The sequence below is a fragment of the Myxocyprinus asiaticus genome, chromosome 6, assembly GCF_019703515.2.
Source record: "Myxocyprinus asiaticus isolate MX2 ecotype Aquarium Trade chromosome 6, UBuf_Myxa_2, whole genome shotgun sequence".
In the NCBI taxonomy this organism is placed as follows: Eukaryota; Metazoa; Chordata; class Actinopteri; order Cypriniformes; family Catostomidae; genus Myxocyprinus; species Myxocyprinus asiaticus.
The window spans coordinates 14044252-14059512 of NC_059349.1; the positions used below are offsets into that span (position 1 = coordinate 14044252).

The 15261-nt window shown below is 38.6% G+C and overlaps 1 protein-coding gene across 1 annotated transcript; it reads left to right on the top strand.

Annotated features, from left to right (window-relative positions):
* The first annotated feature begins 510 nt into the window (after positions 1-510).
* On the top strand, positions 511-14865 carry LOC127443068 (fizzy-related protein homolog). Its single transcript, XM_051701562.1, has 15 exons — positions 511-716; positions 1318-1463; positions 1704-1805; positions 1941-2004; positions 5704-5831; positions 6072-6148; positions 6348-6453; positions 7924-8001; positions 8097-8162; positions 8289-8391; positions 8479-8660; positions 12212-12445; positions 12539-12643; positions 13682-13774; positions 14168-14865. Exons 2-15 carry the CDS (start codon positions 1389-1391, stop codon positions 14207-14209), a joined length of 1455 nt encoding a protein of 484 aa, XP_051557522.1. The 5' UTR covers positions 511-716; positions 1318-1388; the 3' UTR covers positions 14210-14865.
* Positions 14866-15261: the final 396 nt, after the last annotated feature.

Genomic DNA, 15261 nt, shown 5'->3' on the forward strand with positions numbered 1-15261 from the left:
CAGTACATTCAGGTAGTCAGCTGACTTCATTTTATTGCCACATAACGTTACTGAGCCTAGACCTGACCAACTGAAGCAACCCCAGATCATAACATTGCCTCCAGAGGCTTGTACATTGGGCACTATGCATGACAGGTGCATGCTTCATGCGCTTCCTTTCTTACTGTGACGTGCCCATCTCTTTGGAATAGGGTAAATCTGGACTCATCAGACCACATGACCTTTTTCCATCACTCCACAGTCCAAACTGTTAAGAAATGAGAAGCTACACACTGCATCAGTTAGGTTAAAATAATTGTTGGCAGCTGAATCATATTAATCACTGCAATAATGATCCAATCATAGGCTCTTGAGTATCTGTTTATCTAAATACAAACGGCGACCTTTTTTTAGCCAGGCAGTGCATGTTCACTATTCGCTAATCCACAGGTCAGTCACTGTTGACAGTGATGAGAGCGCCTCAGTGCGCCTCCTCTGGATGTAAGCGGAATTACACTCTTCACAGCTGATTTCCTCGCCATCTTGACATGAACATAAACATTGATGCCCTCTTCTCAGTTATTCTGCCATTATTTCTCAACACTGAACAATCGAAAGTATTTTACAAAACCACCGTTAATACTTTATTGCTGCGGCGAGAAAACAAGAAGTTGATGTTTAGACGATCATTTCGCACTGTCAATATAATGTGTGTTTCATGAGCACTTGTGCAGAAGGTAAGATTTATTTTCTTTATTAATACGAAATCTCAAGGTTTTCCATTTCGCATCTACTCAGGAAAACCGTGGTTATCCTGTCGTAATGTTTGTAAGATATAATGTTAAATTTAAAGCCCCCGTTAGCTCAGTGCTGCTATTCGAGCTGCCATGGCAACTGATTACATACTGTATGTGTGTTTACAACCCTCCAGCTGTTAGTAATGCTCTCTTTAATCTATTAATACAATAATAATAATAATAATAATAATACACGTGAAATACATAACCAATGTGGCTTTTGCATTGCTAAACTGGTAAATGTGGTGTTTATGTTGTTATCAGTCTTGCATATCAGGTTGTAACACTCCAGTTAGCTGTTTTACCTAAATGCAGGTCACAATGTGACAGTCAAAAGGTAAACTACTGATATATAGATATTACAGAGTTTATAGTAGATGGAAGGATTTTGTGGGTGTATGTGACCTACTAATCTGTTTTGGTTGATGACAGATTGACCTTTACTGACAGCTGTCATTGGAGCAGATTTGAGCCCCCTACAGGAGGTAAAGCATTATGAGTATAGTTTTATCCACTCATGAATACATAATTTTCCTATAAGGATGGGAGACCTGGGAGGACCCTGGTCTGCAGACTGAGGGAGAGAGAGAGAGAGAGTAGGTTTCAGTGGAAATGGACCAGGACTATGAAAGACGCCTGTTAAGGCAAATCAACCACCAGAACGTTCCAGAGGGCCACCCGTCCAAAGTAAGTGTAAAAAAACATCTTTAGATGTAAATGATTATCTACTTATCTTGTCACTGTAATTTTTATTGGCAAGGTTGTTGTCAGGAATAACGATTTGCCTTAAGGGGTCATTTTCTTGGACCGTATAAAATATTCTTAGAATTTAAAACAATTAATCAGCTTATATTTTATGCAATAAACATGGCTGAATTCAAACACATAAACATTATGTATGATGATTGTCTGTTTCTACTCATGCAGTCAGGGTATGCAACGTGCAGCCAGGTTACTGTCAAATCAGGAGACAGATTTATCCCCACACGTGCCGGGAGCAACTGGTGCATAAACTTCCACTATGCCAATGCAAGTCACCATTTATATGAGCTGCTCTAAGATCATTTGTCACAAATCGTCTCACCCAGTCAAAAAGAATGATTGAAGCCTGAAAATGCATTTCATGTGCACTCACATTCATATTTTTTTCTTTGTTGTTTGTAGGAGAACTGTTGGTCGCCTAATCAGAATCATCGGTCGAAGGATGCTGGTACAGACACAGGGAAAGGTGAGGTTTGGATCTTTTTGTTTATGCATCCCCTTTTACATCTATGGGTGTTTGGGTACTTTCATGTCATATGTGCTTTAGTAAAAGAAACAGATTTCAACTTTCAACATACTGTTGAAAAAGGGTTTTTACAAAACCAAAACAGTCAAGAGTAACTCCTTCTACAGCTTTCAAGCTACATCCACCAAACTTGGCACAGAACTTCAGACTGTTCTGACTAAGGATGTTAAAAGTACTGGTATCCCGGTATCAAGTCGATAGTAAAATAAAAAAGATACCAGTTACTTTACCAGTGTTTATGCTGTACCGGTAGTACCGAGCACCGACTCGGTTTGATATCTGACTGACACAAGACTGCTTTCAAATGCTTCCATGAATTTGACATATTTGGGAAGAAATTAATGCACAATTAATCTAATTAAAATTGTGATAGATCCTAGTGTGATTATTAAGTCGCAAAAGGATGTGATTTAATTAAATAAATATACTGCCTGCATGTGCTGCACACTTTAAAGTGAATGTGTGAAGCCACTCATTTGCTTAAAATCATTTCATTAAGAGCATCACGCGCTCTGTGTTTGTTGAAATAGATGATAGAATGGAGTGCTTATTAAAGGGGTCATGTCATGAGGAATCAAATTTTCATATTTGATTACTCATGACATGTAATATATATTTTGACATATAAGAGGACTTTCTACTATAAAAACATACTGTACATTTCAGAACTCTAAACTTAATCCCCAATGCAATAAAAGCATTTATTGAAACCAAGCTGCAAAAACGCCTCGTTCTCTACTTCCGTGACTACCCTACGTCACTAGGGGTACATTAATTCATGACCACCTCAACAGCTCAGAAACTTTAACGCCAACTTTTACATCGATGCACCCTTGGCCCCACCTACTGGTGCTTCAGTTCTTACTCAGAGAGAGAGACAGCAGGACATAATTCCTGAACACCTTTTGGGATCCATCTGGACTATTTTCAATTATTTTTGTATTTAAACATGCACAGACAGATGTCTTTGACCGCTTGATACACATCTCAGGCTGCTTTCAAAAGACGTGGTGTCAAGTTACAACTCTGAAGAGGAGAAGCAATTTTCTGTCATTCAGCTGCTGCCTCTCGATGTTTTGAGCACAAACGCATCATGCGTGTTCTTTCGCCCAACTGCGCTATTTTTAATTGTTGGTGTATAAAAACATGCACTGGATGGACATCTTTGACCGTTTAGATGCATTTCCGGTGATGTGCATTTCAGTGCAGGATGATCCTGGAAACTGGATGTTGCTGTGTCTTCAGAATATTTCAGCATGGATTGCATGTTTTTTCAGCTCATATCAATGTGGATTGTTTGTGAACAGTCATAAAAACTATTAAAGCTTTGGGGCAGTTAAAAGCCGATGGACCCGATGCAAAAGAGTAAGTAAACAGATTCATTCATGAATATTTCAAATGTAAAAACTGTTTGATAGTTTATGGTGCTGATATCCTGTTTACACCGGGCACGTCCATTGATGCGACGCAGCGGCTTGAGGCTGTCTACACGGAGCGTGTCAACACAAACTTTCTAAACCATTTATTTGTGTTGTTGGCAGTAGTAGCGCCAGTGCGTGCAGCACAAAATGGAACGGGAAATCTGTTTAGTGTTGGCGCAACACGACGCGCCGCAATGAACGCTTCCATGGTAGACAGCATTGTTGATTATAATGGGTTCTATTGCTTTTGACATGACTCTCGCATCCGGTGTAGATAGGGTGTGAGTGTTAATAGTTGTTCTTTAGAGCAGCGGTTCTCAACCAGGGGGTCGAGGCCCACTAAGGGGCCACAGCAAGCTTACAAGGGGGTCTCAAAATGAGTTAAAATTATTTAAAATAAGTTAATAAGTTATAACACAATAATCTAACTTGCTATAATAAATGCTAAAAATCAAGATACACAACAACGTGTAAACTGATGTAATATTTCTTACTTGAAGTAAAGTTTTTATTAAAGAACAAACAGATTGTGAAACTTCTGGAATCAAAAAAATGTATCATAATTAATTATTTTATCTACTGACATTCCTACTTCCTGTTAATTTAATTGGAAAACAATCAGCTTTGTCACCATTATAGCAGAAGTATCAGAGTAAATGGCTTCATGATCCTACATGGGGGCATTTGAATTTTGTCTGGGACAGTGCGGGGCCTTGCTGTCAAAAAGGTTGAGAACCACTGCTTTAGAGGAACAGTTTAATATATTCAGATGCAATGTGTAGGATGTGCATTATCTGTAACCCCTGTAATGTAGTTTTAAATGTTGTGGAGCTTTTTCATTCTCTTCAGATTGAGTTTAAAAAATGGCTGAATTTGAAGGGCTGCACAATGTCAGCCAATCAGAACAGTGGCCATTTACATTGAAGTTTTAAGGAGATGCTTATGCCAAAACTGTGCGTTTCAAACAGAGGGACAGAGACAGGAAAATTATCATATATTACTAAATTATTAATGTTTTAATGCAAAAAAAAAAAAAAAAAAAAAAATAACTTTACTAACATTATCATTGGACCTCAGGGAAGATAATAATAAAAAAGAGCATTTCATGACCCCTTTATCACGTAGTGCCTGGAGACTATTTTTTTATATAATTAAATCACAGCATTTTGCGCTTCAATAATCGCACTGGGGTATTTAAACAACTGCTTATCCAGAGGTGTGAAGCCACCGTCAAAAACACACACAAACTGAAAAGCCTTCATGTCAAAATAAAAGCTTGATTCAACTTGCTACAGAAATATGTTGGTACTGTTTAGTTAAATGAAATATAAAATGCATATTCACAATAGTAGAACTTTTCCATCAATTTTTAAAATATTGAAGGACAGCTTTCAGTAAGTCACCCTGATTATATGTATCATAACAAGCTTGTTTAGGGCAATCAAATAAACAGTACTGTAATCATCCTACAGTAAATTACATATTGAATGATGTTAAGAGGTTACAGGATTAGTTCACCCAAAAATGAAAATTCTCTTCATCATTTACTCGCCCTCATGCCATCCCAGATGTGTTTGACTTTCTGTCTTCTGCTGAACACTTTTTTTAGAAGAATTTTTCAGCTCTGTAGGTCCATACAATGCAAGTGAATGGTGGTAAAGGCAGCATAAAAGTAATCCATAAGACTCCAGTGGTTTAATCCATGTCTTCAGAAGTGATATGATAGGTGTGGGGGAGAAACAGATCAATATTTAAGTCCTTTTTTTTACTATAAATCTTTACTTTCACATTTGTCTTTTGTTTTTGGCGATTTGCATTCTTCATGCATATCGCCACCTACTGGGCAGGGAGCAGAATTTAAAAATGGATTTATAGGACTTATATATTGATCTGTTTCTCACCTGCACCTATCACATCACTTCTGAAGACATGGATTAAACCACTGGAGTCTTATAGATTACTTTTATGTGGTTTTTATGGATTTTGGAGCTTCAAAATTTGGTACCCATTTACTTGCATTGTATGGACCTACAGAGTTGAGATATTCTTCTAAAAATATTTGTTTATGTTCAACAGAAGAACGAAAGTTATGCATAGCTGGGATGTCATGAGGGTGAGTAAATGATGAGAGAATTTTCATTTTGGGGTGAACTATCGCTTTAAGAGAGTGAGATTATGTATATATGATCTTGACCCAAATCAATAATATCTTTAACAGATGCTGTGGCATATGCCGCACTGCTGAGGAACGAACTTTTGGGAGCAGGAATCGAAACTGTGCCTGATCCTCACACCGATGAACGCTGGCACACCATCCTCAAATACGACACGCACAGCCTCTTCAGGGTGAGCCAGTTGACCACACAAATGATAGAGCACACATGATGAAGCCTGCAGTTTGGCCTAAACGAGCCCTTATTTTCATGTAAAAATCAATACAGTTTTCACTGGAGAATGTTGCTGAATGGTTTTCTGCTTTATAATACACCAGCTTTGTTCTCCATATTTTTTTCTCACATAATTTGTCCCATTATATTAGGACTAGAATTAATTACATTTTTCTTTTGTTTGTCTTTTTCCTCCCAGTACACCATCCACACAAATAAAGTGCCTTTTGACAATGAAATCTCCCCATATTCCCTCTCTCCTCTCAGTAACAAAAGGTATCGTCCCTCTCTAAACTCATTAATTTATAAATATTATCTGATGACAAGTTATTGTGTTAAGATCACAGAAATACAGAATTGCACTCATTGTGATTGTTTTTTGTCCATATAAAATTAATTTATTAGATATGAACACCAATGCCTGGATTTCATTAGATTTTAATTAATTAAATTAAGTGTTTGTAAATTTTTGCAGTCACAAATTGTTGCGTTCGCCTCGAAAGCCAGCACGCAAGATTTCCAAGATCCCATTCAAGGTTCTTGATGCACCAGAGTTGCAGGATGACTTCTATCTTAACCTGGTACACTTCAGTTTTTGTTTAAAAAAAATAAAATAATATTAAGATAATATAATTATAGTCTCCTTAATAAAGATATCACTTCATCTATAGTGTACTGTTGATAAATGTGCAAATATGCAGTGCCATATATCTTATTATATTATACAGTGGCAAGAAAATGTATGTGAACCCTGCATTTATGTACAGTATAAATTTGTCTTCAAATCTGGTTTGATTTTAATCTAAGTTACAGTAATGAACAAACACAATTTTTTTAACTGATAACAAACAAATTATTGTGTTGTTCTTGTACATATTGAATAAATCATTCCAACATTCACAGTGTATGTTGGAAAAGGTATGTGAACCCCATAGGCTATTGACGTCAACAAAAGCTCATTAGAGTCAGAAGTTTGCAAACCTGGCAACCAGTTAATGAAACATGATTGGTGGTGTGGGTTAGAGCTACTTTGACTAATAAAAAGCACTTATATATTTTAAGTTTACTATTCACAAGAAGCATCTGCTGACATGGACCATGACCCGCAGAAAAGAGATCTCAGAAGACCTACGATAAAGAATGTAAAGGGTTACAAAGTTATCTCGAAGAGCTAAGATATTCATCTGTACACAGATAGACAAACTGTCTATAAATGGAGACAATTTAGTACTGTGGCTACTCTACCTAGAAGTGGCCGTCCTGCCAAGATGACTCAAAGGGCACACCGCAGAACTCTCAATGTGGTAAAAAAGAACCCTAGAGTGACAGCTAAATACTTGAAGGAATCAATGGAGCATCTCTGTTAATGAGTCTACTATAAGGAAAACATTAAACAGGCATGGTGTCCATAGCAGGATACCATGAAGGAAGTTGCTTCTTTTCAACAAAAACACAGCTGCATGCCTGAAGTTTGCCAAAGACCACCTTGACAATCCACAACGCTACTGGGAAAATGTTTTGTGGACCAATGAAGCTAAGGTTGAATTGTTTGGGAAGAACACGCAGCACTGCGTATGGCGTAAAAAGGGCACCGCATACCAACATGAAATCAAATCATCATCCCAACGGTGAGGAACATGGGAGGGAGCATCATGATTTGGGGCTGCTTTGGGGCCTGGACCGCTTGCCATCATTGAGGGAAAAATGAATTCCGAAGTTTATTAAGATGTCCTACAGGATAATGTCAGAGTGGCCGTGCACCAGCTAAAGCTCAGTAGAAATTGGGTGATGCAGCAGGACAATGACCCTAAACTTCAAAGTAAATACACTACAGAATGGCTTCAAAAAAGGATAATCCACATTTTGGAGTGGCCCAGTCAGAGCCCAGACCTTAACCCAATAGAGATAATGTGGAATGACCTCAAGAGAGCCGTTCACACCAGACACCCTAATAATATGGATGAGCTGAAGCAGTTCTGTAAGGAAGAATTAACATTTTGAATTTGTTGTGTTGTGTATTGATCTTTTTTCATGTTGTGTGGCGTAAACAGGTGGACTGGTCTGCTGGAAATATCTTGAGTGTTGGTTTAGGAGCCTGTGTTTACCTGTGGAGTGCCTGCACCAGTCAGGTATGAGAGCAGGTGTAAAGACAGAAAGCTGAAGAACTGATTTAATGTGATTGTCAGTAATGAGCCTTTCATTGTACACTTCTGAACTTACACAGGTGACAAGGTTGTGTGACTTGTCAGTAGATGGAGACTCTGTCACGTCAGTCTGTTGGAATGACAGGGTCAGTACAAATGAAATTTATACTAACTTTATACATTCTTCTAAAAATGTGTAGAAGGCCACCTGAAAAATAAAAAAGAGTTTGCAATTTTAAAGGATATATAGTACAAAATTCTCTTTCTCTCAGGGAAGTTTGGTGGCTGTAGGGACCCATAAGGGATTTGTACAGATTTGGGATGCAGCTGGAGGGAGGAAGCTGACCAGTCTGGAGGGACATTCAGCACGTGTAGGTTTGTGACACTTACTTGAAATCAAAGTGCAGACCGGAGCATAATTCTACAGATCACTGTCACACAGTATCTCTCTTCTCTCTCCAGGAGCGCTTGCGTGGAACGGGGAGCAGCTGTCATCGGGTAGCCGGGACAGAGTAATACTGCAGAGGGATGTGAGGACGCCTCCCCCTGTGGAGAGACGCCTCCAGGGTCACAGGCAGGAAGTGTGTGGCCTCAAGTGGTCACCTGACCACCAGCACCTTGCCTCTGGAGGAAATGATAACAAGGTGAGAGTCACATATAAATCGGGGTATCTGATTTGCAGAAACAAACAAACAATCTGTTTCATGCAAATGTGATTCAGTTCAAGCCACGTCCACACTAATAATTTTTCATTTAAAAAACACATCTTTTTCTGTACGTTTTGGCCTTCCATCCACACTTCCGTCGAGACTGTGATTTTGACAGCGAAAACTGAGCTTTTTGTAAATGCTGTCCCAAGTGGATACATTTGAAAATGCCGTCTTCGTGTTGTAGTGTGGACAGGGAAAACGGAGATATCTGAAAACGATGATGTATTTTTTTTCATGTGATCCATTCAACCCAAAACAAACAATATGATGGCCCATGTTGTAGCAGCATTGTTGTGACTGATATTCACTTTGATAGTGTTGTTAAAGATAAATGTTACTTTGTACAACCTTCACATTGCATTCTTTTAAAGGCGATGGGAAGTTTACTCAAAATTTCTGTTCAGCTACAGAACACGAGGACAATTGCGTTTCAGACCGTACATGGAACGGTGATTTTTTGCATGCGCAGTAAGGGGATTTAAGTGTTTTCATGCATTTCAGTGTGAACAAGAAACTTTTGGAAAATGCTTGAAAATGGCAGTGTGGACGGAGAGCGTTTTGAAAATGTCTCCGGATCAATGTGGACGTAGCCTTAGATGAGAGTACTGGTTTTAGATTTGTTAGTGAGAACACAGCTTTGCAACAAATAATTTTTTCCACCCATGGTCCGATGCAAATTTTATGTGGAATTTTCTTTTTTGTATAGCTTAATGAAAGCAAAATGTGTGTCATTCACATGCTTTAATGCAAAATTCAACTCATCTGACAAAACAGATTTTACTTGTTTTAATGCAAAATACAATCCATTACTGTAATGCAAATGATATATTGACACACTCGTGGATTGGAACAATGGAAGTAAAATGGTTTATTAAATAAAAAAATTAAACATATAAATATACAAAATGTTAGAATATAATCATAAATATATTTACTCTATACTTTGTCTCAAAGAACTTGCAAGAAATTGGTTAATTATCATTTATTTTAATTATTTAAATATCAAGGATACAGGGTCTGGGTAGCTCAGCAAGTTGGAATCCAGGACGTGCTGAGTGACTCCAGCCAGGTCTCCTAAACAACCAAATTGGCCCGGTTGCTAGGGAGGGTAGAGTCACATGGGGTAACATCCTCGTGGTCATGATTAAGTGATTCTCACTCTCAATGGGGCACGTGGTAAGCTGTGCATAGATTGCGGAGAGTAGCATGAGCCTCCATGTGCTGTGAGTCTCCACGGTGTCATGCACAGTGAGCCATGTGATAAGACGCATGGATTGACGGTCTCAGAAGCGGAAGCAACTCAGACTTGTCCTCCGCCATCCGGATTGAGGTGAGTAACCGCACCACCACGAGGACCTACTAAGTAGTGGGAATTGGGCATTCCAAAATTGGGAGAAAAGGGGATAAAAAAAATACATAAAAAAAAAATATCAAGGATACAAATTACTCACTTGCTGTAATTAAAAGTTGGGCAAAAGCTTTGTGTTTTCTAGTGGACTTTTTTTAACAATAGGATTAAATGGGCAGATTCAATTCATATCAAGCTTTATTGGCAATATAAAATTAATTGTACATTGCCAATGCATTATAAGAGACGGTATATATAGATATAAAATTGAATGCTGAAGTTTAAAATCTCAAAAAATAATTTTTTCTGGCTGCCATTCAGTCTCTATCGCACAAATGCTGGGTCTCTCGTGCGTGTTTTTTTCTTTTGACACTGGTTCAGATGACATTATGTGAGCATATCTCTCCCACACCTTGCTTTTTTTTGTTCTGCTTTATTGTAGCGGGTATGGTTTTTATCGATTTGTTTCTTGCACTCAATGACATATGACCCAAGAGCTAATGGGCCCTATTTTATAGGAATACTTCACCCAAAAATGAAAATTCTCTCATCATTTACTCACCCTCATGCCATCCCAGATGTGTGACTTACTTTCTTCTGCAGAACACAAATTAAGATTTTTAGAAGAATATTTCAGCTCTGTAGGTCTATACAATGCAATTGAATGGGTGCCAAAATTTTGACACTCCAAAAAACACATAAAGGCAGCATAAAAGTAATCTATAAGACTCAAGTGGTTAAATTGAAATCTCCAGAAGCGATATTATAGGTGTGGGTGAGAAAAAGATCAATATTTTTGCTTGAAATTCCCTGCCCATTAGGGGGCCTATGCATGAAGAATGAAGAATGTGAAACAAAAGAAGAATGTGAAAGTGAAAGTTAAAGTGAAGATTGACTGAGCAGGGAGGAGAATTTATATTAAAAATTGACATAAATACTGATCTGTTTCTCACCCACACCTATCATATCACTTCTGAAGCATTGATTTAAACACTGGAGTCGTATGGATTAATTTTATGCTGACTTATGTGATATTTGGAGCTTCAAAATTTTGGCACCCATTCACTTGCATTGTGTGGACCAAAAGGGATATTCTCATAAAAATCTTCATTTGTGTTCAGCAGAAGAAAGTCGTGCACATCAGGAATGGCATGAGGGTGAGTAAATGATGAGAGAATTTTAATTTTTGGGTGAACTATTCCTTTAAGAGCCATAAGTATGCCATAAGTAATAAGCGTGAAGTCAGTGGTCATGGCCATGAAGTTTTGGTATTTTCAATACCAATAGGCAAACGCTAAGTCTAGGTGCAAGTGGGTTTGATGAAAATGTACTCGCAAAGCGCTAATGGGCTGGGTCAAGTGCAATTTAATTCTGAGGTTTTTCTCCAGCACCGTCTGCGTCCTATTATATAGTCCATATTTTTGCTGTGACTTACAAATCAATCTACGACAACAAGTGGAAAAATACCAATAAAAATTAGATCATAAATACAATTGTAAATATAAGCATAATAATAATAATAATAATAATAATAACTGAAAAATAAACCATGACCTAAAGAAAGTTTAACACAAATCTCATGAATATTTGCTTCATAAAACAAGTTTGGACATTAACTTTATTACCACCTGCTGATGGAATCTCCAAACTGCAAATGTAGGAACTGAGTTTGAAAACGGACTTGTTTTTGAAACATCATACACAATGACCTATTGCTTGGGGGAAACAAAATCGCTTCATTTACATACTATACATCCACGATAGCACAAACACTCCCACCCACGCCCACTTGTGCTTGCATGAAAATTGTGCTTAGTATAAGCGCTCCCATGAAAATTAGATAAGACATTGCGCACGCTCGTAGCAGGTAGGCTGGACTTTGCGCTCTCACGAAAATAGAGCCCAGTGTCTTATTAGTTGGTAAGTTTTTTTGCATTGAGCAGAAAACAAATTGACCAACACTCTCAAGAAAAAATGTCAGATCATGATGTTTTGTTGTAATGGGGTTCATAAGGACACACTTTATTTACTAATAAAACCTTGCACTGAAAATTTGCAGCAAACATTTAGACTTGGTGTGAATCGACATTACGATGACAAAACTGACCATTTTGATTTCCTCTCTACTGCTCTGTAGTTACTGGTGTGGAACAGCTCCAGTCTACTGCCTGTGCAGCAGTACAGCGATCACCTGGCAGCAGTGAAGGCCATCGCTTGGTCTCCTCACCAGCACGGCCTTCTGGCCTCCGGAGGGGGAACCGCTGACCGCTGCCTCCGTTTCTGGAACACACTGACTGGCCAGGCACTACAGAGTACCGACACCGGCTCACAGGTCTGCAACCTGGCCTGGTCCAAACACGCCAATGAACTGGTAAGGAAAAGCGGCCACACATACACACAATCACACAGTCAAATCGTGAATATTTATCATTCTGACTTGTTTTTCACCTTTGATGTCCACTAGGTTAGCACACACGGCTACTCCCAGAACCAGATCCTGGTGTGGAAATACCCATCACTTACCCAGGTGGCCAAGCTCACAGGACATTCATACCGAGTGCTCTACTTGGTGAGTAGGAACCTGACTGTATATTGACTGCCTAGTTTTATAAATGCTGGTTTTGTTTAGTGCCACTTGAAATGTCATGTACAAAGAATAGTGCTCTTTAGTGGATTTTCTCCCCTTTTCTTCCCAATTTGGTATGCCCAATTCCCAATGCACTCTAGGTCCTTGTGGTGGCGTAGTGCCTCAATCCGGGTGGCGGAGAATGAATCTCATTTGCCTCCGTGTCTGAGACCGTCAATCCGCGTGGCTTGTTGAACGCGTTACCGCAGAGATCTAGCACGTGTGGAGGCTCGCACTATTCTCTGCGGCATCCACGCACAACTCGCCACACGCCCAACCGAGAGCGAGAACCACATTATAGCAACCACGAGGAGGTTAACCCAACATGACTCTACCCACCCTAGCAACCAGGCCAATTGGTTGCTTAGGAAGCCTGAGTGGAGTCACTCAGCACGCCCTGGATTCGAACTTGCGACTCCAGGTGTGGTAGTCAGTGTCTTTACTTGTTGAGCTACCCAGGCCCCCTAAAGAATAGTGCTCTTTGAGTTTAACTGTCTGATCGAAAACTTTGAAAAAGCCCAGACGTTCACAGAACATCGAAATGGAACACAACGATTCACTTGAAGCTTGCACATCTGAAGGTCAGTCAATACAGCAACTCGATAAAATAATGAGGATTCCACTCGAAATGCCACGTTTGCTGTGAGAATACAATTTAGAAATATATCTCCCCAAGAAATCTAATCACAAGTTGGGACAGGAAACACTTGAGATGTGTTACTACCAGCTTTAAACAACAATCTGTCTCTCCTTACATTTTATGACTGGGTCACCCAAGACGGATGTTAATACCAGGTGTAAACATGACCTATAATGCATTAATGTCTCTGGGTCTGATTATTGATTCATTTCAAATGACTCAGATTGGTTTTCAAATTACTCAAAAGTAATTAGATCAGTAATCCAATAGTGTAATCCCTTTGGAAATCTGACACACATTAGACATGAATGTATTGTGAGGATATGTTTGGTTGTGTTTAGGCGGTGTCTCCAGATGGTGAAGCCATCGTTACAGGAGCAGGAGACGAGACACTGAGGTTCTGGAATGTCTTCAGCAAAACGCGCTGCACCAAGGTCAGGTCTTATTAGTTGTATTTGCCAAGACAAGCATCAGTATTATTAATCATACTTGGGATTGGGGATTTGAACAAACCCATGACCCTAAGTATTAAACTTTTTTGTGTAACTCATCACACGGACATGAATGATACCTCCAATCATGCAACTTGTTGAGGAGAGGTGTGCTGTTCTGTTTCTAAGTGATCTGATTTTCGCCAATTCAATCAAATGGCCCAAATAAAGGCATATACTTACATTGAAGAAAGAAACTGAGTTTTGCATGGGCGAGTACCACTCCTACTTTCTCATATGTTCTCACTTTGAATGCTAGCTTAAGAAAAACTGAGATTATTTATTTTGCATGAACAGAAACCACTCTTGCTTCACATCATGCTCTTCTGTCCCCAGGAATCCAAATCAGTGTTGAACCTATTCACCAGGATACGATAATTAGCAGCTGGTGCAGACTCCATCCAATCACGTGAATGAAATGAAAGCCTTGGACTCTGTTCTGTGTCCGTGCATCAGACTCTAGAGTCTCCAAAAGAGACAGACCCCAGCACTTCCTCCACCTACACTTTTTTTTTTAATAAGATTCCCATTTCAACCACACATATACCTGATGAGTTAGGACTCGTTGTTTACATCAAGATTCAGTCAGTTCTTCTTATTACTGTACATTGTGGATGTCCAAACAGATGTGCTATTGTATAAGTAGAATTATTAATAAAGAAATGAATCTATATGACCTATATTGTCATTATCGTGACTCTGAGTCATGAGGTTATACAGAAATGGCTTATGAACATTTCAATATTTTATATGTGTGTATCAAAACAGATCATGATATCTGTGAGAAATAAATGCACTTAAACACTAATCATATCTCTTTTTTATAAGAGTAGCTTAAAAGGATTTATTTACTGTACAGTATAATGATTATTCTTGGTTTATTCTAGCAATACGGTATTTGAATTTGAGAATTATTCGAGATTTAAAGTCTGCAAACTTGCACATTGCCAGACCCACACAGAATCTCTGCCTGCAAAACTTGCAGAATTTGAATGCCTGTCATCAATCAAATAAATAAAAAAAAAACATCGCTCCTCAAGTGTTCATTTATTAAATATTTTGGCTAGTACTGAAAAATACTATTATGCTTTCACCAATAAGAGTGTAGTACTACTTTTACCAGTTAAATCCATTCAGCAGATTCTCCATAAAAATCAGTGCAAAAAAATAAAAAATGAATGAATGAAAAGCTCATATTCCACATTGGCAACTTTTTCAGAGGCTGTTGTATATAGCTGTTAAATGTGTGTGTTTTTTTTTTTTCTTGCTTTAAAGTAATAGTTTACCCAAAAATGAAAAATTATCTTGTTTACTCACCCTCATGCCATAGAGGCTGCAATGTACAGTGAAAAAGGAGTCACATAACAAAAGCACATAAAGGCAGCATAAAAGTAATCCATACGACTCCAGTGGTTTAATCCATGTCTTGT